Genomic DNA, 23,547 nt, shown 5'->3' with positions numbered 1-23,547 from the left:
TTGTGCAGTTCAAGGAGAGGAGATAAGTTTACTCATTTTAGAGAGGCAGAGTTTTAATTTTGTTATGTCTGATACAGACTGAAAAGTGGTCAAAATTGATTCATAACTTGCAACTGAATGTACATGTCATGGCAGCATATTAGAGACAACCACACATTAATAAAGTGGCTGAACTCTACAAACGAATGACAAAATTGGGTCTTCAATCAGAAAACTACAGAGCAGAGAAATGACAAATCATTTCATTTTGTGTTTATTGTTGGTTCATTCAATCTGGAAATAAAAATACACTGACACGTTACAATCACTGGTTCTCAAGGACAAGAAGCAAAGTCGTCTTTCAAATCCCCTTCTTCATATCACACTCACACAAACAAGCATACGCAACTGAAGAGGGAAGACATGCTCTTTCTCTCTCAGACTCAAGTAAAAACCTCGGAGCACCCTCCAGAGTAAGGCCCCTTGAGGGACTGCAGCCCACTCAGAGCTTATGCCCCCAAAAACTCTACTTAAAGCAAATAATCACTGTAAATTTAATAAATGACTTTATAGCGGCATAGTGGTTAAAGGAAAAATCTGAGAGACAAAACAAAATAAAAAACTTTAAAGATCCTGTCACAGGCACGTTTTAGTGTACTTATAAAAGGAATTTTTCTAGGAGGATTAGTTTTAGCACATCAATCCTCTGCTAATGATTCCTTAGAAAATAGATTTTTCACTTTATTTTTAAATAATCTTTTCTTTTATAAAATATGTTAATAAAACAAAAATAACTCATAAGAGCAAAGTGCAGCCAATAAAACAAACAGGTGTTCTGTCAAGTTTTTTTGGTCATTCGCAAATGGACTGATGCCCACATAAAAGTTCAATGTCTGTTCAGCTCCTAAGCAATGGCCCCACCAAGGAGTTATTTCAGAGCATGTTACAAAAGATACCCCAATACTTTGTAGAAGAGCATGTAAAACCACTGCCAGCCTAGAACGTGACTGATAAGGAAGCAGACTTTCTGATATGAAAAAGAACAAAAATATCAGGAAAATTTGACTGAGGTGTCAGCCCATAGCTTTGCCATTGCTGAATAATCTGCAGCAGTACATGACAGACACTTTTTATCAGTCTGAATAAACCAGTACATCAGGAGAGCGTGTAAAATCCAACTGTAGGTCCTTTTGACTAGCACTTTCAACAAAGGAAAAGATCAAAATTACCAAAAAATATTCTTGATCAAGAATTCCCAGCACCATTGGATTGGTAAAAAAGAAAAGTTTTTTTTTTTAAACTGAAAAAAAAAACAATGATAAAAACATACAGATCAGTGAAACTCAACAAACTCCTCGAGGCTTTTAGGAATCTGGTCTCGGTAGGTGATGCGATGCTGTCGGACAGCACGAGCAGCCAGGCACTTTAAACTCATTTTCATCTGTGTCTTCAAGAGGATCTCGGACACACCTGTCGTGCTCTTCTCCAGTGGAGTCTTCTTCTGCTTGTTGGTCATGTCCGTGTGAGCTCCAGCCTCCACCAGACTGATTATGATGGCGTGAAGGGTGAGGAAGTCACTGATGGGCCGGTTGTACTGCACTATGAGGTGCAGAGGGCTGTTGCCTTCATTGTCTACGCAATTCACCAAAGCACCGCAATCCAGCAGGAGTTTGGTCACTTGCGCGTTGGGGAAGCTGCACACGTCGTTGGTGTGGAAGTCATCCACCGGTGTGCTAGAGCTGGCAGCCAAGTGGAGCAGCGAGGAGCCCTCTCTGGTGCGCGGATCGAGACGGATCAGGTCATAGATCTGCTTGTTGAGCCGCGCTCGGTCCTCCTCGCTGCACTGAGTCTTGGTGGAGATGCACACCAGGTAGAGAAAAGTGAAGATGTTGGATTCATAGTTGTCAGTGCAGGCGGGAAGCTCGGCCTCAGAAGCTGCTTCCACGCGTGCCATGCTGCGTCGGATCTCCAACACGCTACAGTGCAGCACCTGTTCCACATCTGAGGCCCGTACTGGTTCCTTCAGGTGTACCATCTGTGAGAACACCTGGGCGAAGCGCAAGAGGTCCTTATGTGTATTGCGGTTGCTTCGCTGACGCAGACGCAATGCATGCAGCCATAGCTTAATGCACTGCTCAAACTCCATGTTGTCAGCATAGACGGCACCACGATAAATTATGGGATGCGAAACGTCAATGTTGTCCGAACCCAATATGCGCTCACGAACCATTAGCCCTTCCATGTGCAACGCGTCCCGGTCCTGCCTGATGGCCTCCAGATCCTGAGGAGTCCTACACTCCACACGGCCCCCGTAAGCCTCCACAGGTGGCGGTAGCTCTTTGGCAATAATCCTCTCAGGGTCACGGTAACGCTCCAACATGGCCAGATACAGATAATGGTAAGTCTTTAAAATGTCATAATTTTCCCGGTCATTAGCAAAGGAAGCTCCCAGCAGCTCTAAAGCTTCAATGCGGCTGTGAGGGTCACAGTCAGCGTGAGAGAGAAGCAGCTCCACCACGTCTGCCTTACAGCTTTCCGCTGCCACTTTGAGGGGAGTCATGCCATGGCCGTTCACCACCATGGCTGCCTGGCATCTCACCAGCTCCTTCACAATGTCCAGATGACCGGCCTCGGCAGCAAAGTGCAGCGCGGTGGCACCACAGTGAGCCTTTGCGTTAGGGTCTGCGCTTTGCTCAAGCAAAAAGCGCACAACGTCTGTGTGACCCTTATAAGCAGCGATCATTAAACAGGTGTTGTCATACTTGTTGGCGATGCTTATATCAGCATTATGCTCCACCAGGTAGCGTACAATGTCCAGTCGGCCATCGAAGCAGGCAGCCCTGAGAGGAGTGGAGTTGGTGAGGGTGGTGTGGTTCACATTGGCATTGTGTGACACGAGAAGTCGTACCACCTCAAAGTGTCCTGCACCTGCTGCACACCAAAGAGCTGTGGCTCCATCGATGACATACCTGGGAGAGTGTGAGGAACGTAAAAACAATAAGAATGACATCAGCAATAGCAGGGGATTCCCAAATAAACTAGACTTGAAATAAGATAAAAGACCCAGCACTTAAATCTACAGATCACTAAGCTCTGCACTTACCCGTCAAACCGAACTGTCCCCGTCTGCTCAGTATCCACTCGGTAGTGGTCCAGAAGGAGGCGGACCACTTTGTCATGACCGTTCCTTGCAGCAATGATAAGAGGCGTGGAGCGCTGACCGGCCAGTTGCGTCACATAATCCAGCAGGTACTGTGTCTCAGTCACAGAGTGGTTCAGCAACAGGGCGGCCAGTGTCAGGACTCTGCCTTCACTGGCCGCTTTGTGAACGTACCCTGCCAGGGACTCCATTCGGGCCACCGGTGCCGCCTTCGTTTTCGCAAATATCGCCCACAAGATTCACTACAGTACGGCCCGCCTCCCATTAAAATACCCGTTTGAGCTCACAAGCTCATGTGAAAGTGATAGTCGGCATCGGTTTTGCCGAAACTCATTGCTGTCTGGTAGCTATAAACAGGCTGAAAAGCTAACACGCTGCTTTTACCCAACTTAAACGTTAGTTAGAGTGTGTATAGGTCCGGTTACCTGCTGGTACAGCCAGTTAACCGATTCGAGGGAGAATATCAAGAGCAGTTTAACTAGTTAGCCAAGCTGGCTCGCTAACTAGAGTTACGTTACTTAAATCTGCGACGTCTAGCACGAAACACAACAAACACATCCATCAGGTACATCTTTTTCTTTTAGCCATCTTAACAAGCGCTGAGGACTTCAGTTAACACCCAGACCGCGGTCAGCTCGATAACTGTCAGAAACGTCGCTGCTAGCCAGCAGGCTAAGTTAGCCACAGCAGCTACAGCTGAGCGGAGTCAACATCGGCGGATTTCAGGTTTACTCCGACTGACGGTGCGACCCGCCCGTTAACTACTTATCCTTAAAGCACAACCGAGACAAGTTTATAAGGTTCTGCTGCGAATAAAACGAGCCTGTGGGTGTTATAGTTGATAAGAGTTTAAGCTTTGCCACCAGTTTAGCCGAAACAGGGAAGAGCTGCAGTCACCGAAGTTAGCGAGAGTCCGAGTAATAACAGGATAGAGTAGTTATACGGTTCCTGGGGTTATTTTGTACAATAAAAGTCCTCGACAAATTTCCCGAGGACTCTTATTATAAATTAGCGCTGCATAGACCGCAGAAATTTTACATGTTTATTTGAAGTTTATGTTATCTCATTGATTTCCGAGGGAAAGTTATCTTACCTTTTCATCATCAATCAACACATTTTGTAAGCCATATTATGTGATCAGAGAACTGATGTGATTGAGTTATACATCTGAACTTTGCCTCTTTGACTGTGACCACAAAGATTGTAAAATAATCCACTTACACTTAGGAAAAAATCTGTTTCTAAACAATCTTTTTGTGATTACTGTGATTATTGTGATAATTAGCGATGCAAAAGGCCAATGTTTTCAGACGGGAATGTTAAATACATTAATCATTACTTAAATATTAGTAGAATTTAAGCAGTTCAGTGGACACACATTATAACACATCATGATATGCTGTAATTACGGTTATGTTACTAGGGTCATGCTAATTTTAGGCCCAATGCTACAGTATTTGTATTGTAGTTTACGTGGTACATAGGATTAAATATACATTTTATGTAAAATCTAAATATATATTTCAAGGATATAGTTTTAATGTTTAGGACAGTTTAAGGTAAAGTAAAGCAAGGGTCTAGTGAAACTTACCAAGTCAGAATTGTTCACAGTGGTGGTGATAGGAACCAGACTTCTAAAATGTTCAATGCCTCTAAAAGCTCCCTCACAGAAAGGTATTACATGAAATAGTTATGAATACTCAGCCTGATGTCTGAAATGTTGTTGTTTTATGGTTTATTTTTTATAAATATAAATATTTTTTTTTCTAAAACGTATTATAATCCACTTATTTTAATGTATTCACGGTGGAGGGGTACATGAAGGGTGTTCTAGGGCAACACAGTTCCTAAAGAAAACTTATTCTTTCAGATTGACCATTACTTTACCATCATTAACATTACATACAACACTCGTGTGGGTTCACGGGTGGTTTCTGGATGGTAAATAAAATGGCTACATTTGTGTTGTAGACATGGCAACCCCTGGTTCTTTTCGCCACTATTGTAAAGACATCTGAATCGCTACGTTTCTCTGCAGATAAACCATTTCACATCAAAACACTCTGAACGACCATGTTTACATCTCAACCATTGGCTCATAAAGAAATTTAGAAAATCGGTGGAATTCCCCTTTCAGTGTTGTTATGATGGCAGTCGAAATGTATGAGCGCGTTTACTTGGAAAGCAAAATTAAGTCCTAAAACACGAGAGGGAGGGGTGGGATTAAGAGTTCATGTGAAAATACAGTAGTGGCCTATGCAGCATGCAGACTCGCTGTTTTGTGGCTAGCTTGCCGGCCCTGAAGGGCTGTTCCCGCTTTTCAGTAGCAGATGTGGAAAGAAAGTGGACTCGCTGAGGGAGGAACAGCGCAGCGCACAGGCTGAATGAAAGGCAGCGGAGTCAGCGACCCGCATCTCAGGTTACAGAGCGAGGACAGTGCCGGCCAGCCATGGCCACGCCGCTGCTCTGTAAGCAGGAGACCGAGGGGAAACCTTGCATGTCTGGGCTGACCCCACCACAGCTAACGTCCCTGTGCGGAGGGCTTTGACAGAGGTCGTTCACCTTTGATCTGCGGGCCCTGCATGCCAGTCAGGAAGAGCGGAGAAGAAGAGAGGAACACTTCAGGAACTGGCAGTCTTCTTCATGGTGCTGAGTGGAGTGCAATGCAGCCCGCTCTGCGAAAGAGGCAGGACGCTGCCCTGCAGCTGGCTTTTCTGTCTAGGTTTGAGCCCTTTTAACAGGCCATTGATCTGAGCTGAAAGCCATCTCAGCTGTGTGTTACACACCTAGGCTTCTCTCGGGCTGCAGGCTACTAAATAAGTTTGAATGTGTGTTTGTTTCCTGTCTGTCTGAGATCATTACAAGAGTGTTAGTAAGTGTTTGTGAGTTTACAGGTCCCTGCAAGGAAGTGTTGGAGGCTTTTAGCACAAATAATGGTCTATGAAGGATTTCATCTATTATACAAGCAGATTAGGTAAAGTGTTGGAGAAAGACTGGAAAGGCATTGTTAACAAAGGAATAATCGAACAGAGCGCAGCATCCACCTGATATTCAGTATGCACAGTGCAGGAGGCAGCCTGCGTGATGGCTCAGAGGCCAACCCGCAGTGAGAGGATTTTTGGTGGGGATTTGAAAGGATCAAATCAGATGAGATTAGAGTGTGTCTCTGCAGGCTATGTAAAACAGGAGATGCACTGCATCCTCTCTGCATTCCTACTGACTCTGAAATGAGGGAAGAAACTGGGTTCCCCCAAACCTCTGTTGCCCCCTCACTCATAATGTATACTGTAGATAGAGTCCTGATAACTTTTTAGAGGACTACATTCGCCACAGGTCCTAGTACTTACTTTTAATGCTGAATTTGCCACTCTGAACTGTAAAACATAAATACATGTGCATTATAGAGATTATAGAGATATTATGAGAGAAAGAGAGAGAGAGACAGAGAGAGAGAGTTGGTTGTATTTTCTGCTTCTCACAATTGAAATAATCCAAAACAGGTTCAGCACTGTTGACTATGGGGTGGTCTGTTCATTATTTTGAGAACACCAACAGCTTAATTTGATTTGCAAATTGACATGTAGTGGCTTCTTAACAGCTACACATCCTTTCAGACTCACAGTGTTGAGTTGTCTTCTCACAGTGGAAGGATGGACAGAAACAGCTGTAGAGTTTTTCAGATCTGAAGCAAGAGTGGAGCTTGATTTTCTTTTCAAATAAAGGTTATATATAAATATGCATGCACTGTATATATGTATATGTATATATACAGTGTTTGTATCAGAAAACAAAATGTGAAGTGCCAATTTTTTAAGTAGCCATTCCAAGACTATTTTCTCTTCGGGAAAGTATTGTTATATCAGTTGTAAGGATCAGAAAATACTTGAAAGGTAAATATTTTGCTTGCAGGAAACTCTTATGATCTTTCTTATCAACTCTTATCATGAAACATCTGTACATAAATATTAGCTCCAAAAATCTATTATGAAATCTACTATGGTGAAATCTACTATGGTGGAGTCATTATCTGTTTTTTCTTCCACAGTCACAGACAAGGATCCAGGGACATAGACTCCTCTGTGAAGAGGCCTCAGTTCCAGTTAGATCTCTGGTGCTTTTTCACCATCCAGAACTGGGTCCTGGACTTTGGGAGGCCCATAGTTATGGTCAGTAAATTCCTGCAGAAGAAAAGAACAGGAATCTGTTTGTCTAGACTGTTCATGTTGCTCTCAGAGCAGATATGCAACATTTGATTTGTTTGGACCAAACAAATCATAGAGTAGCAATGAATCATCTAGCATCTGATTTTAATCTTTAAACCAATCAGCACAAGCCAGCGAGTTGTACATTTTCCAAAATAAATCAAAGATTTTCTGGCTAATGCAGACTATGACTACAAGCTGTAAGTAATATTTTGCTTCTTAGTCACATATTATGACTAACTTTTGGCCACATGGTTGGCAGCTCAGCTTTTATGACATTTGACATTTGTAACCTGCAGTGTTGCCTCTGATACTGAAGAAAGACATTTACTAGGTCATAGACTGACCTGAACTTCACCTCATAACACCTCAGTCACTAAAAAGCATTTTCAGTGCTTTAAGTCTTAATTGGCAGTGCAATTCAGTTCAAGACTAGGCTCAGTCTGTGTCCAGAAAACGACCCTTCATTTCAGCCCCTATTTTTTCTAATAATATGTGGTTGATATTTAATAAATTGGAGTTTGCATGTTCTCCCCGTGTCTGCGTGGGTTTCCTCCGGGTACTCCGGTTTCCTCCCACAGTCCTAAAACATGCATTCAGGCCAATTGGACGTGCTAAATTGCCCCTAGGTGTGAATGTGTGTGTGACTGTGTATGTCTGTCTGTCTGCCCTGCGATGGACTGGCGACCTGTCCAGGGTGTATCCTGCCTTCCGCCCAATGACAGCTGGGATAGGCTCCAGCACCCCACCGCGACCCAGAAGGATAAGCGGTTTAGATGATGTATGTATGTATGTATGTATTTAATAAATTGGAAAAAGCTAAAATTTAATACAGCATGTATTAAACAAAATGCTGAGTTAGAGTTCCACTGGAGTTTTGGTTTAGGGTGAGGCTTAGAGAGATGATCGTAGATTGTGGTTTATTTCTTCCTGTGTTTTCTTCTCAGATCCTGGTTCCTCTTGAGTGGCTCCCTCTGAACAAACCTATTGTTGGAGATTATTTTCACATGGCTTACAATATCATCACACCCTTTCTTCTCTTGAAGGTAAATGAATGTTGATGGTAAGTGTGTGATTCTGATGGTAAATAGATAACGTAAAGGCTGTTGTGGGTCCAACTTAGCTTAGTCTCTTATTTTGACTGGACAAAACTTTTAGTCTTACTGCGTCTCCAGTGGCCCTTTCTGATGTACCGTCCAAAAGGCATTTCTTTTTCTGAGTAATAGACCTTTTCAACTTTCTCTTTACAGCCTCCTGAGATTTGCCAAAATCTGTTGTCATGCTGTGATGCACTGATGCTTGGACTTTCAAATGACTTGACCGCTATTAGCCAACCTGGAATAGCAAACTAGTTGCTCTTTGAGACGCAGTAAAAATGTTTCCTTCCCTGACACAGATTGAAATTTGCAACATGGTTGGTTTTCATTACTTTTGAAATGTTCCGTTTCAGGTCTGTTCGCCATGCTTGGATTACCCCTTTAGCTATTTTATAGGGTAGCTTAACTGCTGAATTAACACTGTCTGGTATGCTGTAAAAAGTAAAACAGGGCAGAGGTGTGTTTGAAGTTTAAAGATTTTGAGGTTTTGAGGTTTGAATTGATGAGGTTAGATTTTAACGTTTGTGTTGGTTGAATGAAAACTGCTTTCATTCATCTAAACTAAAAATTTCTTTTAAATTTCCATTCAAAGTATTTATTTGAGTTGAATAAAGCCAGTTCAACTACTTGTTACCACATAATGTGATTTTTTTATGGGTCGAACTTATGAACTAATTTTACAGCATAGCTTTTACAGCACTTGCCACTATAATACTGAGGGGATCATAACACTCCCATATCACAGTAATTATGGATGCACCAATAGGGGAATTGTGGGCCGATGCCCGTGTAGTATTTTTTCATGTATGCATCTGCCAATGCCGATACATAAACATTTATGAAATGTAGAAATTGGGTCTAAATCCAATTAGATTAGCATTACAGACACATAGAACATTTAATTGTATGCAAAAAAGAAAAATCATCATTTTAGTGTAGTAACTTAGCATTGCCTAAATATTCCTCTCTTCCAAAGTACAATAAAATATTAAATATTGGTTAAATAAATGTTTGTCAAATCTAATTTTTCGTCCGATGCTGATCATTTTTAAGCAATTATCTGCCGTCACCGATATAATTCTGTTATTATGGTGCATCCCTAATAATAATACATCGAGATTCACTTATTCAGTGTGAACAACACAAAAAAGTGGATTGTGTCGCTCATAACTGTAGATTTTTTGGTTGGGTGCTAAAGCTGGGGCCCTCCAAAACTGAACTTGCTTAAGGATCCAAGAAGCCTGTAACTACCCTGTTCTGAGACACTGGCTAATTGGAGCAGATGGGTCTTATGTTGCTGTTTTTTTATGGTTTATTTAAGGGAAGGTCAAGCCTTTTGTCACTGTTGTCTTTACAACTCAATTCAGAGCCAGAATGAAGCCTGCTCAGACATTTTACCAGATCTCAAAGGCCACTGAGAAAATCGGAGGTGTGAGGGGTGGTGCTGAGACGAGGTCAGCAGTACCAGACTGAAGATGATATATGACCCAGACAGCTGAAATAATCCCCACTGACCTTTACTTTTCCTGTAATATCTGGCAGACCTTTCAGCCGAGCTTGGGTTCCAGATGGTTCTAAACTGCCTGTATTTTGTCGGATCTGAAATTGCTGTCCCTTTTAGCCCATTGCACTTTGCATAATACATGAAATTCTTTGAATACATCACAAACTCATTCCTCAGGCTCCCAGTGAAAGATCCCTACTCACCCTGATATAAGACTACAAGCACCTCCACATTTCTGTTTTCAAGTCAAGCTTGAATGGCATTAACGTTTCACATTTGTCCAAATATAATGGTAGTTTGGATGTATATATACTTTGAATTTACTTGATCCAATTATGTGCATCATTTCCACATGAGTAAAACATATTGCATCATCATTTTGTCCTTGTTTGATTACTTTTGCCAACAATTGTATTGAGTTAATGAAATGTGGATAATGCTATAAAAATTTGTCATTTGTAAATATTTTCTGTCTTTTTTGTTGCAGCTGATTGACCGCAGTCCAAAGACTTTGCCCCTATCTGCTGTTTACATCTGCATCATTACCTTCGTAATGGGGGCCAGCATAAACCTGGTGGGTGACTCCATGAATCATCGGCTTCTGCTCAGTGGCTACCAGCTGCACTTGTCTGTGAGGGAGAACCCCATCATGAAGAACCTAAATCCACCTTCTTTGGTACAGAGGTTTTCTACTGTAGTATTCACAATAAGCTGAGTTCATATAGAATTTGACTTTTTAATATTATGTTAGGATTAGTTTGGAATTTATGTTGTTATCAGTGAAAAACATGTAAAAATATTAACCAAAAAGGCTGAAAATTTCATTTCTTTCAACAGGTTGACTCATTTGAACTGCTTTATTACTATGATGAAAACTTTGGACGATGTATGTGGTAGGTAGTCATTATCCAATAACTGATATCTTTGCTGGCTTACAGTTCATTACATGCTCTGTTTCAGGTGTTAGTATTTCATGCCTTTGGGCAGAGGTAAGTAGTTTCTAGCTTCATTTATTAATTTCTTAAGTATTTTCAAATGAAAAATGTGTTTTTGAGGAAATGAATGTACTTATTCCTCCGGTCTATTTTAGTCATTAATGAGTAGTCACTGAGCTCTTGTGACAAAAAACAGTATATGTGATTATTTTTTATTTTCTTGTAAAAATTATAAAAGCATTGTTTGATGCCCTGTATTTAAAATGACAGGGTCACTAAAACATAAAAAAGAAACTCGTTTGGCTTTGTAATATAAAAGATTGTACAAAAATAAAAGAATGAGAAAATGAGTGAATGAATGAATGAATGAAGCATAATCCAAAAAAGGTGGAATAGTTAATAATGTTATATCATTAGAGGGGCTCAAATGTTTTGTTTCGTTTCATTCTGTTTTCCTGGAAGAAGAATGGAGCTAAATAAATCATAGATCATATGATCATAAGCATAGATGCTGGATGTAATAAGTTGCACTGCAGCTTTATAAGTTTTTCAGTACTTAAAGGGAAATTAAACCAATTTTGCCAAATTTCTGCATAATTCAATAGTTAACATGTAGACAAAGTTATTCAGAGTAGTTTGGTGTGAAATGCTCCATTCTAGAGAATGTCAGGGTGTTCACAGTGGTCTTGATAGGAACCAGATGTCTGAAGTGTTTAGTGCCTCTAAAAGCTACAGCTCAGAAGGTTATTGCATGGATTGTTTATGAATACGCTGCCTGATGCCTGAGACATTGTTTTATGACAGTTTTGTGAAAATGTTGTTTGCCAGAAAACATATTATTTTAAATTCATTTGCATTGGAAAGGAACATGCAAGGTGCAAAACAGTGCCCAAACTAAACATATTTTTCAGATTCACCACTTTTTTATCATTACATATAAAACTCAGAAAACAGGTTGACAGATCAATTTAGATAGTAAATAAAAAGGCTATATTTGCATTGTAGACATCACAACCCTTGGTTCCCGTCACCACCACTGTAAAGAAATGTTAAGTTGGTTGTGTCAGAAAATTTCTCTACAAAGAATGACTTTCTTTACATCTGAAACACTGAATTATACAGACATTTTGTTTTGAAAAACGGTTGGAATTCCCCTCTAAATATTTTTGACCTGCTACTTTTATTACTGCTTCTTAAGTTGTTTTTATTTGCCACTTTTATTTTTACCTCAGTCGTTATTTCTCTGAAATAACAGTACTTTTATCTATATGTTCTCTAGGTACATCCCTTTCTTCCTCATCCTTTTACTTTACTTCTCTGGCTGTTTCACGATCCTCAAAGAGGAGAAGAGAATGCCTGTGTCAGCCTGGCTGCTCTTGGCTCCTAGTTCCCTCTACTACTGGTCAGTATCCTGCTCTCTCTTATGTATTATGGCATGGACGATGCCCTTTAATACTAATACAGGTCCAGCTTTTCCTTCCCAAATGCCAGCTTTAATGATTAGAAGAGAAATGTGAAAACTGTTGTAGATCAGTAATTCAGCTTCTACACAGAATCAATGGTTCTAGTCTAACTTAATTCCTGCCATTTTAGAGGAGCTGTTTATCAATGTAGTTACATCTGGACTAATTGCACTCTTCCCCTTTTCATTACTTATTACTGTGAAACTCAAGCCTCCAACCCAACGCTGTCACGGCAGAATTATTTATAGATCTTGCTCGTACAGGGGAGAGTTTGGCCGTATCAGTTGTTGAACAGCAGAGCAGCCGTGGCTTGAGGCAGGTCCAAGCAACGTCTCATCTGACAGGAGATAAAACGCTGGGACACCAACAAGCTCCGGTGTCACTGTTAAACACTGTTTCTAGGGTGTGCTTGCCCGAACGTCACTGAGCCAGTCCAGGACTCGATTACGTTCAATTCAAGGATTTATTATAATTTACAACTGACAATTAACACAGCAAAGTATGCACACTGATAGTAAATAGGTAGAAAATGTACAGTCGTGCGTAAAAGCATGATAACCCCGGGGTCATATTACATGTTATGTTGATTTTCTACATGATAATAGATTTGCTCATCCTCTACATGGAACAAATTTAAAAATGGCATTTTTCTGCAAATTTTAGATTTGCTTATTTTAGTTAAGCATAATGAACAAGTATAAGTATAATGTTTCATAACTTTTGCCCAGGCTATATATTACCCTTTTTATATTTTCCAGTATGTTAAATTAAGCAAATAAACAGTAATTGTGCATTAAAATGTGCAGAAGTGTGTTCTCTGTAGAGGATGTGTTATTTTCACTCAGATATTTTCAGAACATCAATTAAACAAGTTATTTGAACAGGTGCACCCAAATGTTTGCATACAACTGTTTGTGACCTACAGGAAAGGCTCTCAATTTTGCTTCATCATTATCCAGAAGTAATACTGGACCTATAATATTGCAGGGATCCAAATATAAGTCTTTTCATGTGTTATGATGTAATTTTTAATGATGAAATTCTTCATTTTACTTACTGACAAAGTAAATTGTTGTTGTTATATTAACTATTACAATATTGAATTAAAACTACTACTACTACTACTACTACTAATAATAATAATAATCTTTATTTATATAGCAACTTTCATACATTAAAAATCTCAAAAGCATCTCAAAGTGCTTTACAGTACAAAGAAGAAGACAAAAAGGTAATGAAAAATAAAATAAACAAATACTAAAAAATGCAACAAATAAAAGCAATAACAGAAAAAAACTGTGTTAATAAAAGTTCAAATTAAAGTAAAAATACACAAGATAGAAGTATAAATAAACGGTGTTCATTAGTGTTTAATTTGATCAGTTTTACAGTTGGGCTCTTAATAATCACTAAGACCTGGTTTAGCACAGTTTCACTATTTATTGATTGCTAAATGGTAAACACCAAAACATAAATAAGTCAGTGTTATTAGCATCTCAGACATAGCTAACCGAAGTTGAGTCTGATCTTTTAAAAATGATGTATTTGCGAGTCGCAGAATGCAGGTGTAAATTTCATGTTCTCCGTTAGGTACCTGGTGACAGAAGGACAGATCTTCATCCTCTTCATCTTCACTTTTTTTGCCATGACAGCTACAGTGATGCACAAGAAACGCAAAGGCTTGGTGCCTGACAGTAACGGACTGTTTCTGCTGTATAGCTTCTCCATAGCTTTGGTTTTACTCACAGTCTGGGTCGCCTGTCTGTGGAACGACAAGATCCTCCGTAGAAAATATCCAGGAGTCATCTACATACCGGAGCCTTGGGCCTTCTACACACTGCATATCAGAGATAAACACAGGCTATGACATTTGCTTGACAGCTTTGATTGGAAGACTCTGCAATACCGGATGAATAAAGACAGTGAACTATTAGATTAAGTATTTTCTGATTGTTTCTTCTTTACCTCAATTAATATTTTCTGTATCAGGTTATATATTACCTTAATTTCTCTGAATATGAGAATGGAACTCATTTGTTTATAGAGCAAATAGTTTTTCAAAATGCTCATTTTATCCACTTTTGATATTTGATGTGTCTGTTCTTATGATTATTTTAATAAATACAATCATATTATTAAGCATGTCAGTTTCATTGCACTGCTATAAATCTGAAAATGTTTCTTTCTGTTCAGTCTTTGTGGTGTACAATATACTGTTATTTAATGTAAACTATAACTCTATAACAAATAGCCTACTTTTCATGTTTTTATAAGATGCAGAAATCCGGGACTTCAGCCTTTGACACTCGTCATTCCTGTGACCGCTCATTATCCTATCTATTTACCTATGGGAGTGGCTGTGTCCGAGGGTTGCCTTTAGTGCTATAGTGTTGCCTTGTGGACTGTTCCCTCAACAGGGAGGCCGTACTGCAGGATAAACAGAACACAGAATACATGTAAATGAGCGGTCTTAAACTGAGCGAACACTGAACATATTTGATTTTGCAAAAAATACATGCTTCAAATGCTTAACCTTGCAAAATATTGCATATTGCAAATGTTTGATCTTGCAGTGAATGAATAGGGCCAAAATGTTTGTCTTGTGAAAAATACATATTTCAAATGCTTCATCTTATAATTAATGCGCATACTAGATTTTGCAGTTAGGTTTTTTAAATGTTTCATTTTGCAAAAAAAATGCATGCTGCAAATGTCTACATTTAGATTCAGTGCAAAAAATGCATGTTTCAAATGTCTGATCTTGAAGTTAATGCAAAAAATGCATGCTGCAAATGTTTGGTCTTGTAAAGTATGAATTCGAGACAAAATGTTTGATCTTGCCAGTTAAGTCAAATGAATGATTTTTAAAAGAATGTACTGAAAATATTTGGTCTTGCAATAAATGCATGCTGCAACCTTTTGATCTTGTAAATCATGCATATGCTGGATTTTGCAATGAATGCATGCTTTAAACATTTGATGCTGCAAATACCTGAGCTTGGAATGAATACATGCTGCGAATGTTTGATCTTACAATTCTTGCAAAGAATTTATGTTGCAAATGTTTGCGATCTCTACACCAGTAGAACACGGGGAAATAATAAATCAGACACAAGCACAGTAGAGTAGTGTCGAGAAGGCCACTCCACTGACAGGCGATCATCCGACAGGCAGCGGAAGAGGCGTGACCGAGTGAGCGTGTGCTGTGAACGTGCGCGCTGAGAGGAGGCGGATGAGCGGCGCAGCTGTGAAGATGGCAAGTGTTCTTGATCGATTTGTCTTGTCTTTGTCGCTGTGAAACGTTTTCTCCTTCTTTCTCTCTCATTCTGATCGTCTGTTTTTGCAGGCAAAGTTTCTCTCCCACGATCAAATAAATGGTAAGGGTTAAAGTCAGTACATCCCGATTAGAAGCTAAACCGAGCAGTTGTAGTTGATAGCAGCAGGTAGGCTACGTCCGCGTCTGTCGCAGTAGATGATGTCACACTCTGAGTAGTTCGTAGCTGTAGTTTGTTACTGTTCTGTCTAGAAGTTGGTTCGCTCCGTCAGAGCAGCTCAAGCAGAAATAAGGTTCCCTCTAAACTGCTGATAGACACTTTGTGATGGCTTCTTCAAGCTGAATCTGGGTGAGCGCACATGCGGGTCCTGTGGGAGTGAAATCAGTCTGAACTCCGTCTCCTGGCTGTGAGCGCCGTCTTTAAGCGCTGGCTCGGTGCTCAGCTGGCATTGCTGAGCGCTGTGCTGTAGCTTATCTTAAATTGTCCCAAGGATAAAGCGGTTTGGTTGGGTGCCAGCCAGCAGCCAGCCTGCTGGGGAGCTCTTAAACCCTTCACTGGAGATTAATGAGAGTTTACTCCTCACAGCTTTCCTTTTAACGACCCCCATAAACCATTACCCTTACATTCGCATTCATTGTATTAATGACCGTGTAATACAGTGATAATTGTTGAGCAGCAAAGTGAGCAGTAATTCACTAAAGGCCTTGCTTTCCCAAAAAGTAGACTTCACAGTATTTTGTATGATAATATTTTAGATTATTTATTTAGATTTTATATTTTTACTGTTATTGTTTTTGTTGTTGTTGTTGCTGTTATGTAATATATATTTATTCAGTGTTATATATGGGATGTAACAGCTTTACAATACAATGCCAGCAGAACCAAAAGGCTTGTGTCATCCTGCACCCCCGTTTGTACCTCCCCCTAGTCCCTTCCCTGCATTATAGAAGATAAAGTCGTGTGCAAAAGTATGAATACCCCTGGTCCAGTTACATGTTTTATTTATTTTCGAAGTAAAAATAAGTTAACATCCCCTACAGAAAACACGCTTTGTGATTTTCTGCACATTTCAATGCACAATTTCTGTTTATTTAATGAGTTTAACATATTGGGAAAAATACAATAAAACAAACAAATAAACAAACAAAAAAACATATAAAATGTGCCAAAACTTTTGCGCAAATTTTTTTTGTCCAACCCTGGTCCTGGAGAGCTACCTTCCTCCAACCACAATTTGCCACTTGTGTTCCAATTAATCGACCTCTTTCCAAATCCCTGATTGGTTGGATCAGATGTATTAAAGTTAAGTAAGGGGTGGGGCAGCTTTTTTTTTTTTTCACAAACTGGAACTGAACTCTGCATGAAGGCAGCTCTCCAGGACCAGAGAGAGAACAACTGTGTTAAATTCAGCAAATAAACAGTAATTGTGCATTAAAATGTGCAGAAGTGTGTTCTCTGTAGAGGATGTGTTAACTTACTTTCACGTATAACATCAGCAAAACATAACTTGACCGGGGTGCCCAAACTTTTGTACATGACTATACATAGGATCAGACAGAATCACGCTAAACTTTAACACAGCTTCATAAAGCATAAATAAAAAAAAAGGAACTGATTGCTTAACTGAGGAGGTTTTAACTGCCCTTACTGCCTCTCTCCACATCTGCAGAGCAGTGGGCTTTGCTTGATTGAGACTATCTGTAGACAGTTCTACATCAATAACATCACATCATTGTTGTTGACTTTTATTTGTTCATCCAGAATTCAAAGAGTGCTTCTCACTGTATGACAAAAAACAAAAGGGAAGAATCAAAGCCCAGGACCTGATCGTAGTGATGAGATGTCTTGGTTGCAGTCCTACCCTGACTGAGGTGGACCGACATCTGAAGATGCATAATATAGGTCAGCTGAATTGTCATCTGCTCTGTTTTAAGCAGTCCATAGAATAGTTTATCAGTAGTTTGGAATCTCTTCCTGATAAATCGATAATGATTCACTGAATAAATATAATGATTTCCTGCTACTCATTTGTGACTGCAGAATGATAGTAATTGTGTTAGTATAGTACTGTATTATTATTAATTACTAACATTCTGGAATCAAAAATGAGTATATAAATCATTATATTTATTCAATTAATCGTTATCAATTTATCAGGGAGTAAACTCTTTAAATGGCCAGGGCTCGTCGACGGGCCCAAAGTTTTATTACACACTCTATACCCTAATAATAGCTTAACCAGTTTGCATTGAAGTCCCTGTAGTTACTGGATAATAAAATGTAACAAGCCTGGGATTTTAAGAGGTTAAATAATACATGACAAATACATATTTGTTCAGCGACAACTGACCATAATTTCTTAATCAACATCATGATCTTAACACCTCAACAATCCAGGTTTATTTCATACAACGGCTTATTATTCAGTAACTGCAGGGATTTCAATGCAAGTAAATGGAGTTTTTCTCAGGTTAAAGAAGAATGTTATAAACCTTGAGGCCCATTGGTACGCCCATGGCTTGTTAAAGAGGTTAACTACTCAGTTTATTAAGGTTGGTCTTGGCACCTAGGGCTAGAAGTCTTTGCCCTTTCTCTGATAGTTTTTGCTTTGACACAAATTGTCTTGTTCAGACAGGAGTGGGGAGCTGGACTTTTCCACCTTTCTGACCATGATGCATGAACAGCTCAAGCAGGAGAGCCCTGAGGAGGAGATTATGAAAGCCTTGCGTGTGATGGACAAGCAGAAGAACGGCTTCATTCTAGCCTCTGACCTCAGGGCCAAATTGACAGCGCTGGGAGAAAAGCTCACAGATCAAGAGGGTAAGCTGAGCTAGAACTGCGCAAAAGTGTAGCACTGGACAGCTTCAGAATAACTCACTTTGTAAAAAATGGACAAGGGCAGAGGTTGTTGTGAAGTGTTTGGACAGACTTTGATGAAAAATACTGCTTGGTGCACTTGAAATGTTATTTTTGCCTAATTTTAATCAAAGAATTTGTTTTACTTGAATAAAACCACTTAAAGTACTTGTTAGCAAAAGGACATTATTGATGGTCGATGTGACAAAATATTTTCATAGTGCACTGCTAACAGAATAATGCTCTGTATTGTCTATTGTTAATGCAATGTGGGAGGAATCTAAACACTGAAATATCCAAATTTAGTCAAGTAACGCATGAAAGCTAAATGGAATAAGTGAGAATACTTATAAATAGGTCTATGCACAAAACTCCCTGTAACATTACTATAATTTACTGTCGGCAGGCCTCCCAGGAAATTGTTACTTATGTACATTTTAAAATTTATAGCATTTATTAAAAAGTATAGCACTTTACTGTACAGTGGACCTTGGTCAGTTTTGGGTCTCTCATAGATTATGAGCTTGACACAGAAGGGTCAGCTGGTGATTTTCTCATGGTAGACAGCAGCTGAGCTTCGGGTTCATAAGCGGACAGAAATGGTCAGAGAAAGAAACGTTTGTATTTAAGCCTGATCTTTGTGGAATTTGCAACTCAGAACTGAACTAGACCTTTTTAAGGGACACGTATGAAATGAAACCCTATGGTGACCATTTTACAAGTCATGTCCTAGGAGACCAGCCCAAGTGTAAAATATAGCAGATTGTGTTTATAATATTTGTTTTCTTTGTAGGTTTACATTGCCCAGTGTTTCATATTCTAAAATGCTAGGGAAAAAGGCAGATAACAGTTAGTACAAACACAAGAGAAGATTACAGGAGATCGCTGAAGGTTACTGATAGGCTCAATGCCAGATGAAAAGTCGTCAGTGTGTGGCACCTCCAACACAAGCTGATTTGTGCTTTTTCCGCCATTCTGGAAGCATATCCTCGCAGAACGAGCACAAAAATAGAAACAGCTTCATCACAATGCTGTGCATGTCGTAGATTGCTTTCTTTTAATGTCTTATATTTACACACTGTTGCAGTGGATGAGCTCTTCAGTGAGGCTGGAGTGGGGAATGATGAGTGCATTTACTACGAGGAGTTTGCAAAGATGGTGACCCTGCAATCAACACGATGCTGAAGCACCATGAAGAGGATAATATCTCCTTAATAGTTTAATAGCACACTGGAGAATTTATTACTGTTTACATCAGCAAACTTGAACAGAAGAACAGGAACTTAATAGTGAGCGCAGATTACTAATAAAGCACTAAATCATTTCAAGAGGCATCATTACAATATTAACGTAGTAGTCCTAGTAGAATAAAACATTTACAGCTCCGCACATGCGATTATTACTGATAAGTACTTGGCATGCCATAGCGTGGGATGTTTTGGGGAATTACCACTTGTAGGTGGTTTGGCCAACAAGAAGAATCATGAACTGCACATTCTGAAGCTGGATGGCAGTTAAGACTTGGTATATTGTGTTTGAAGTGCCACATGAGATGTTACAGTGCCCCCTTGTGTCCTATGCATTGCACAGATGTTTCACATTGATTTGAAGCAGTGGACCTATGTCTAACATGAAGATCATTTAGGCAACAAACCGGAACTTCTATGTTGCAAGACAGAATCTAGAGCAGTTCTGGACACATTTGGCTCTTTTTTTTACACCATCCAACACCAGTGAAGTGAAGATGTTGCACCAATATATAAGCATTACATATTTTGTATGTTGTTATATCATAACGCTTCATCCCGACAATGGTTATAGTAATTTAAATGAATAATGATAAATGATCCATTAACCAGCTTTTTCAAGATTGGCAACACTATTAACTTTAACTCATCATGATGTCTTTTCTTTACTGCATAGCTGTCTGTCATCACTGCCATAAATTGCCTCTGTTGTCATGTTTTTGTTAGCATATGCAGTTTATTCCTATTCAAACAATAAACTCATCCTTCCCCTCTGCACTTCAGCATTCATAGTCAATCACAAAGCACAACACCTCGGCAAACGTTAATTAGATGGAATAACAGTTTAGCAAAAGCTTTCGATAGCCCCATTTTAATCGTCTTTATGGAAAAACCAAACATTGACCTGGAGAAGATAAGACTTTATTACTCGCTTTACAATCAACATCAGAGTCGCAGTGTGTACATTCATTTCCTTTGGGGCAAAACCATCAAGTTACTGAGAACATTTACACAATTTTATTACATTTACTGTAACAGGTGTTAATCTTCGGGCATTTTCCGGGGCAGAAGGTCAAGAAAGAAAAAAGAAACAGACCGTACGAAACAAATCCTGGATGTGTATCTGAAGCTTACACATAACACTGAAGATTTCCACAGACTCGCCCAACACAACACTGCGTCAAAATGTTCACACTTTTCCCCAAATACCAAAGAAGTGTAATAGAATCGCTGCTGCCAGTTCCTGCTCGTGTCTGGGAAGATTTCACTGCACAACAGAACTGGTTTGCGCGTTCGTGAGTCTTTCTTACATTAAATAAGTAACTTTTCCAAACATATTTACAGGTAGCTTATGTCGACAGAGGCAGACAGAGCAGTCATGCATTGCGTCCGCACTCGCTTGCACTTCGCAGCTGACTGCAATGGCTTTGAGTCGTACGCGCGATCTGGGCACATTCTTATATTCACAGATGGAGGTTTCTGTAGCGTAGCTGAGCACAGTTGAGGAACAAAATGTACATGACGCACTGGTACTTTTCAGATACCTCTTAAAAAGGATGGCTCTTCAAGGGTTCTACAGTGACGACGACTGTTCTGTTTACAGCCATGAGTTCTATGTAGAACCACTTCATGATTAAATGGTTCTTTAACCACTGGAATGGTGCACGGTGACGTGGTGAAATGGTGAAATGGTTCTTTAGAATGCTTTGTAGATGATTATATATAGCAAATGTGTCTATACTGGCCCAAAAAGTTTCTGCTATTGTTACAAGCTTGACCTCGCATCCATTTTCCATTTTCAAACAGGTTCTATAAAGATCCATAGCACGTTCTCTATTAATATGAAGAACCATTTCACCATGCAAAGAACTGTTCAAGCAGGAATTCAACATTTTGACGTTTTAGAGTACCGAAGTCAGGACTTTAGGAACTCTTTTATTCCTCAGTCAGGTGTGTTAGGTGATTGTGAGGCTGTGAAAGCGCCCCCCCACCATGGACCTGTTGTGATGCAAGACAATTTACAGAGGAATCTGACAAAGTTTATCGTATCGTATAAAGTCTACATTGAAGTCGTGGTTCTAAATATACCCCATCGGCTTTACTAAAAACCCTTGAAGAACCTTTGAAGATCTTTTTGAAGTGTGTAAGAACCACAGAGAGGACGAAAAAAAAAACCTTGGTAGTCGGTTTGGCAGTAGCCTGCGCGCGAGGCTCCGCCGGTGTCCACATTGCGTTTTTACGCACCGTTGCGCATTTACCTCGGCGTTCCACACTGGCCGTTAAGCCCGGAGAGCCTGCACTGCTCCGTGTCGATCACATTCAGCGGGATGGCCGCCTGGCTGTCGTCCTGCTCGCCTTTAGTGCTCCCTGAGAACGGACGGACCCGGCAGCCATTGACCGCGGCTGGAGAGGAGAACCTCCAGAACAAGTCCTTCAGCATTTTCCTGAACTCTCTCCTCGTGAGGCAGTACAGGACCGGGTTGAGGCAGCTGTTGGCGTTCGCCAGGCAGATAGCCACGGGGAACACGTACGTGTGGCATATGTAGTAGGCTTGGTCGAAGTTGGCCAGGTCCATCCTGACCAGCACGCCCCACAGGGTGATGGCGTGGTTGGGCATCCAGCAGAGGAAGAACGAGAGCACCACGATAGTGACCGACTTGGTCACCTTGGAGCGCCGCTTGGGCAGGTTGTTGTTCATGCTGCGGAGGCGCACGAGCCGCAGGAGCAGCAGGTAGCACACGCACACGATAAGCAGCGGGATTACGAAGCCCACGAAGATCCTCTGGAGGTGGTACAAGCCCGGCCACAGCTGGTCGGGCAGGCTGATGAGGCACAGGGTCTCGTTGTACACTTTCTTCTGCGTCGAGAAGGCCACGGTGGGCGCCGTGGCCACCGTGGCGAGCAGCCAGAGCAGCGCACTCACGCGCTTGACGGAGCAGCGCGCGCGCCTGGTGCGGTCCCGCAGCGCCGAGGCCACGGCCCAGTAGCGCGTGACGCTCATGGCGGTGAGAAAGAAGACGCTCGCGTACGAGTTCATCACCGTCACCGAGAGCACCACTTTGCACATGACGTGGCCAAAGGGCCAGCTGTAGTCGCGCGCCATGTCCACGGCCCAGAAGGGCAGCGTCAGCACGAATTGGAAGTCGGTCACGGCCAGGTTCAGGACGAAGAAGTTCACGGACGACTGCTTCTTCCTCTGTCTCGACTTCATCAGGAAGAACACCAGGATGTTGCCCACCAAGCCCACGGCGCACACGAACGAGTAGACGATGGAGATGAGAAACAGGAGCACGGGCGAGCCGTCCGCGAACACCTCGATGTCCTCCAGGTAGGTGAAGTGCGAAAAGTTGAAGGTGCTCTGGTTGCTCGCTGCGTCCGCCATCCCCGCCAAGAGCGTCTCGACCACAGGTGCCTTCACCAGCACCAGCTCATGAACCGCTTGCATGCCACCTCAGAGACCCCGAAAGCACACAGATAGTGGAGATGGTGTTTGAGTTCTAGTGGAACGCGGGAGTGCGTCTCGCCTAGCAGCTCGGCTGTGGTCACTCGGGAGGGACAGCATCTCTCTGTTTACTAAAGTGAAACAAGCGGCCGCTGCTCTATGCGGGTGCTTTCGTGCATGTGGCGCGCGAAGGGCACGCCCCTAGATGGCATCCATTGGTCAAAAGACCTGTGATTCGCAGCGATTGGTTAAAATGACCCTTGAGTCTCAGAGACTGGTCTGTAAAGCTTTGGGTCTCAATGATTGGTCAGTAGGGTTTTGGATCTCAGTGACTGGTCAGTAGCACTTTGGGTCTCAGTGATTGGTCAGTGGGGTTTTGGATCTCAG

At 41.0% G+C, this 23,547-nt stretch overlaps 4 protein-coding genes across 7 annotated transcripts; 2 read left to right on the top strand and 2 right to left on the bottom strand.

Annotated features, from left to right (window-relative positions):
• Window positions 1-236: 236 nt before the first annotated feature.
• Window positions 237-4,060, bottom strand: fem1b (fem-1 homolog b). The gene is made up of 2 exons (XM_036576367.1): window positions 3,083-4,060; window positions 237-2,948 (listed from the first exon to the last, which is right to left on the bottom strand). The coding sequence occupies exons 1-2, from the start codon at window positions 3,328-3,330 to the stop codon at window positions 1,313-1,315; spliced, it is 1,884 nt and encodes a 627-aa protein (XP_036432260.1). The 5' UTR covers window positions 3,331-4,060; the 3' UTR covers window positions 237-1,312.
• Window positions 4,061-5,248: 1,188 nt separating this feature from the next.
• cln6b (CLN6 transmembrane ER protein b) lies at window positions 5,249-14,273 on the top strand. Of its 4 annotated transcripts, none has more exons than XM_036576359.1 (7): window positions 5,249-5,861; window positions 7,185-7,305; window positions 8,289-8,387; window positions 10,430-10,618; window positions 10,780-10,835; window positions 12,157-12,279; window positions 13,931-14,273. In XM_036576359.1, the coding sequence occupies exons 1-7, from the start codon at window positions 5,722-5,724 to the stop codon at window positions 14,205-14,207; spliced, it is 1,005 nt and encodes a 334-aa protein (XP_036432252.1). In that variant the 5' UTR covers window positions 5,249-5,721; the 3' UTR covers window positions 14,208-14,273. The 4 variants fall into 4 exon arrangements, with proteins under 4 accessions (XP_036432252.1, XP_036432254.1, XP_036432255.1 ...); XM_036576361.1 differs by having other exon boundaries at window positions 5,725-5,825; XM_036576362.1 differs by having other exon boundaries at window positions 5,727-5,825; window positions 7,191-7,305.
• Window positions 14,274-15,524: 1,251 nt separating this feature from the next.
• calml4b (calmodulin-like 4b) lies at window positions 15,525-20,487 on the top strand. The gene is made up of 5 exons (XM_036576363.1): window positions 15,525-15,596; window positions 15,687-15,717; window positions 17,377-17,517; window positions 18,247-18,435; window positions 19,559-20,487. The coding sequence occupies exons 1-5, from the start codon at window positions 15,573-15,575 to the stop codon at window positions 19,654-19,656; spliced, it is 483 nt and encodes a 160-aa protein (XP_036432256.1). The 5' UTR covers window positions 15,525-15,572; the 3' UTR covers window positions 19,657-20,487.
• Window positions 20,488-20,798: 311 nt separating this feature from the next.
• Window positions 20,799-23,299, bottom strand: rxfp3.3b (relaxin family peptide receptor 3.3b). Its single transcript, XM_036576358.1, has one exon. The coding sequence runs from the start codon at window positions 23,161-23,163 to the stop codon at window positions 21,973-21,975; it is 1,191 nt and encodes a 396-aa protein (XP_036432251.1). The 5' UTR covers window positions 23,164-23,299; the 3' UTR covers window positions 20,799-21,972.
• Between the last annotated feature and the right edge of the window lie 248 nt (window positions 23,300-23,547).

Source organism: Colossoma macropomum, unplaced genomic scaffold, assembly GCF_904425465.1.
Source record: "Colossoma macropomum unplaced genomic scaffold, Colossoma_macropomum, whole genome shotgun sequence".
NCBI lineage: Eukaryota > Metazoa > Chordata > Actinopteri > Characiformes > Serrasalmidae > Colossoma > Colossoma macropomum.
Note: the sequence above shows the minus strand (reverse complement) of the source record. Positions and strands in the feature narration are given on the sequence as shown.

What these genes read in the sequence shown, in the direction of transcription:
- cln6b (XM_036576359.1), top strand. Translation starts at nt 5,722, where the DNA reads ATGCCAGTCAGGAAGAGCGGAGAAGAAGAGAGGAACACTTCAGGAACT. An exon ending in TTGGGAGGCCCATAGTTATG is followed by an intron (nt 7,306 to 8,288) that starts GTCAGTAAATTC and finishes TTTTCTTCTCAG; the next exon opens with ATCCTGGTTCCTCTTGAGTG. An exon ending in CCTAGTTCCCTCTACTACTG is followed by an intron (nt 12,280 to 13,930) that starts GTCAGTATCCTG and finishes GTTCTCCGTTAG; the next exon opens with GTACCTGGTGACAGAAGGAC.
- fem1b (XM_036576367.1), bottom strand. Translation starts at nt 3,330, where the DNA reads ATGGAGTCCCTGGCAGGGTACGTTCACAAAGCGGCCAGTGAAGGCAGA. An exon ending in GGGACAGTTCGGTTTGACGG is followed by an intron (nt 2,949 to 3,082) that starts GTAAGTGCAGAG and finishes ACACTCTCCCAG; the next exon opens with GTATGTCATCGATGGAGCCA.
- rxfp3.3b (XM_036576358.1), bottom strand. Translation starts at nt 23,163, where the DNA reads ATGCAAGCGGTTCATGAGCTGGTGCTGGTGAAGGCACCTGTGGTCGAG.
- calml4b (XM_036576363.1), top strand. Translation starts at nt 15,573, where the DNA reads ATGAGCGGCGCAGCTGTGAAGATG. An exon ending in TCTGAAGATGCATAATATAG is followed by an intron (nt 17,518 to 18,246) that starts GTCAGCTGAATT and finishes TGTCTTGTTCAG; the next exon opens with ACAGGAGTGGGGAGCTGGAC. An exon ending in AAAGCTCACAGATCAAGAGG is followed by an intron (nt 18,436 to 19,558) that starts GTAAGCTGAGCT and finishes ACACTGTTGCAG; the next exon opens with TGGATGAGCTCTTCAGTGAG.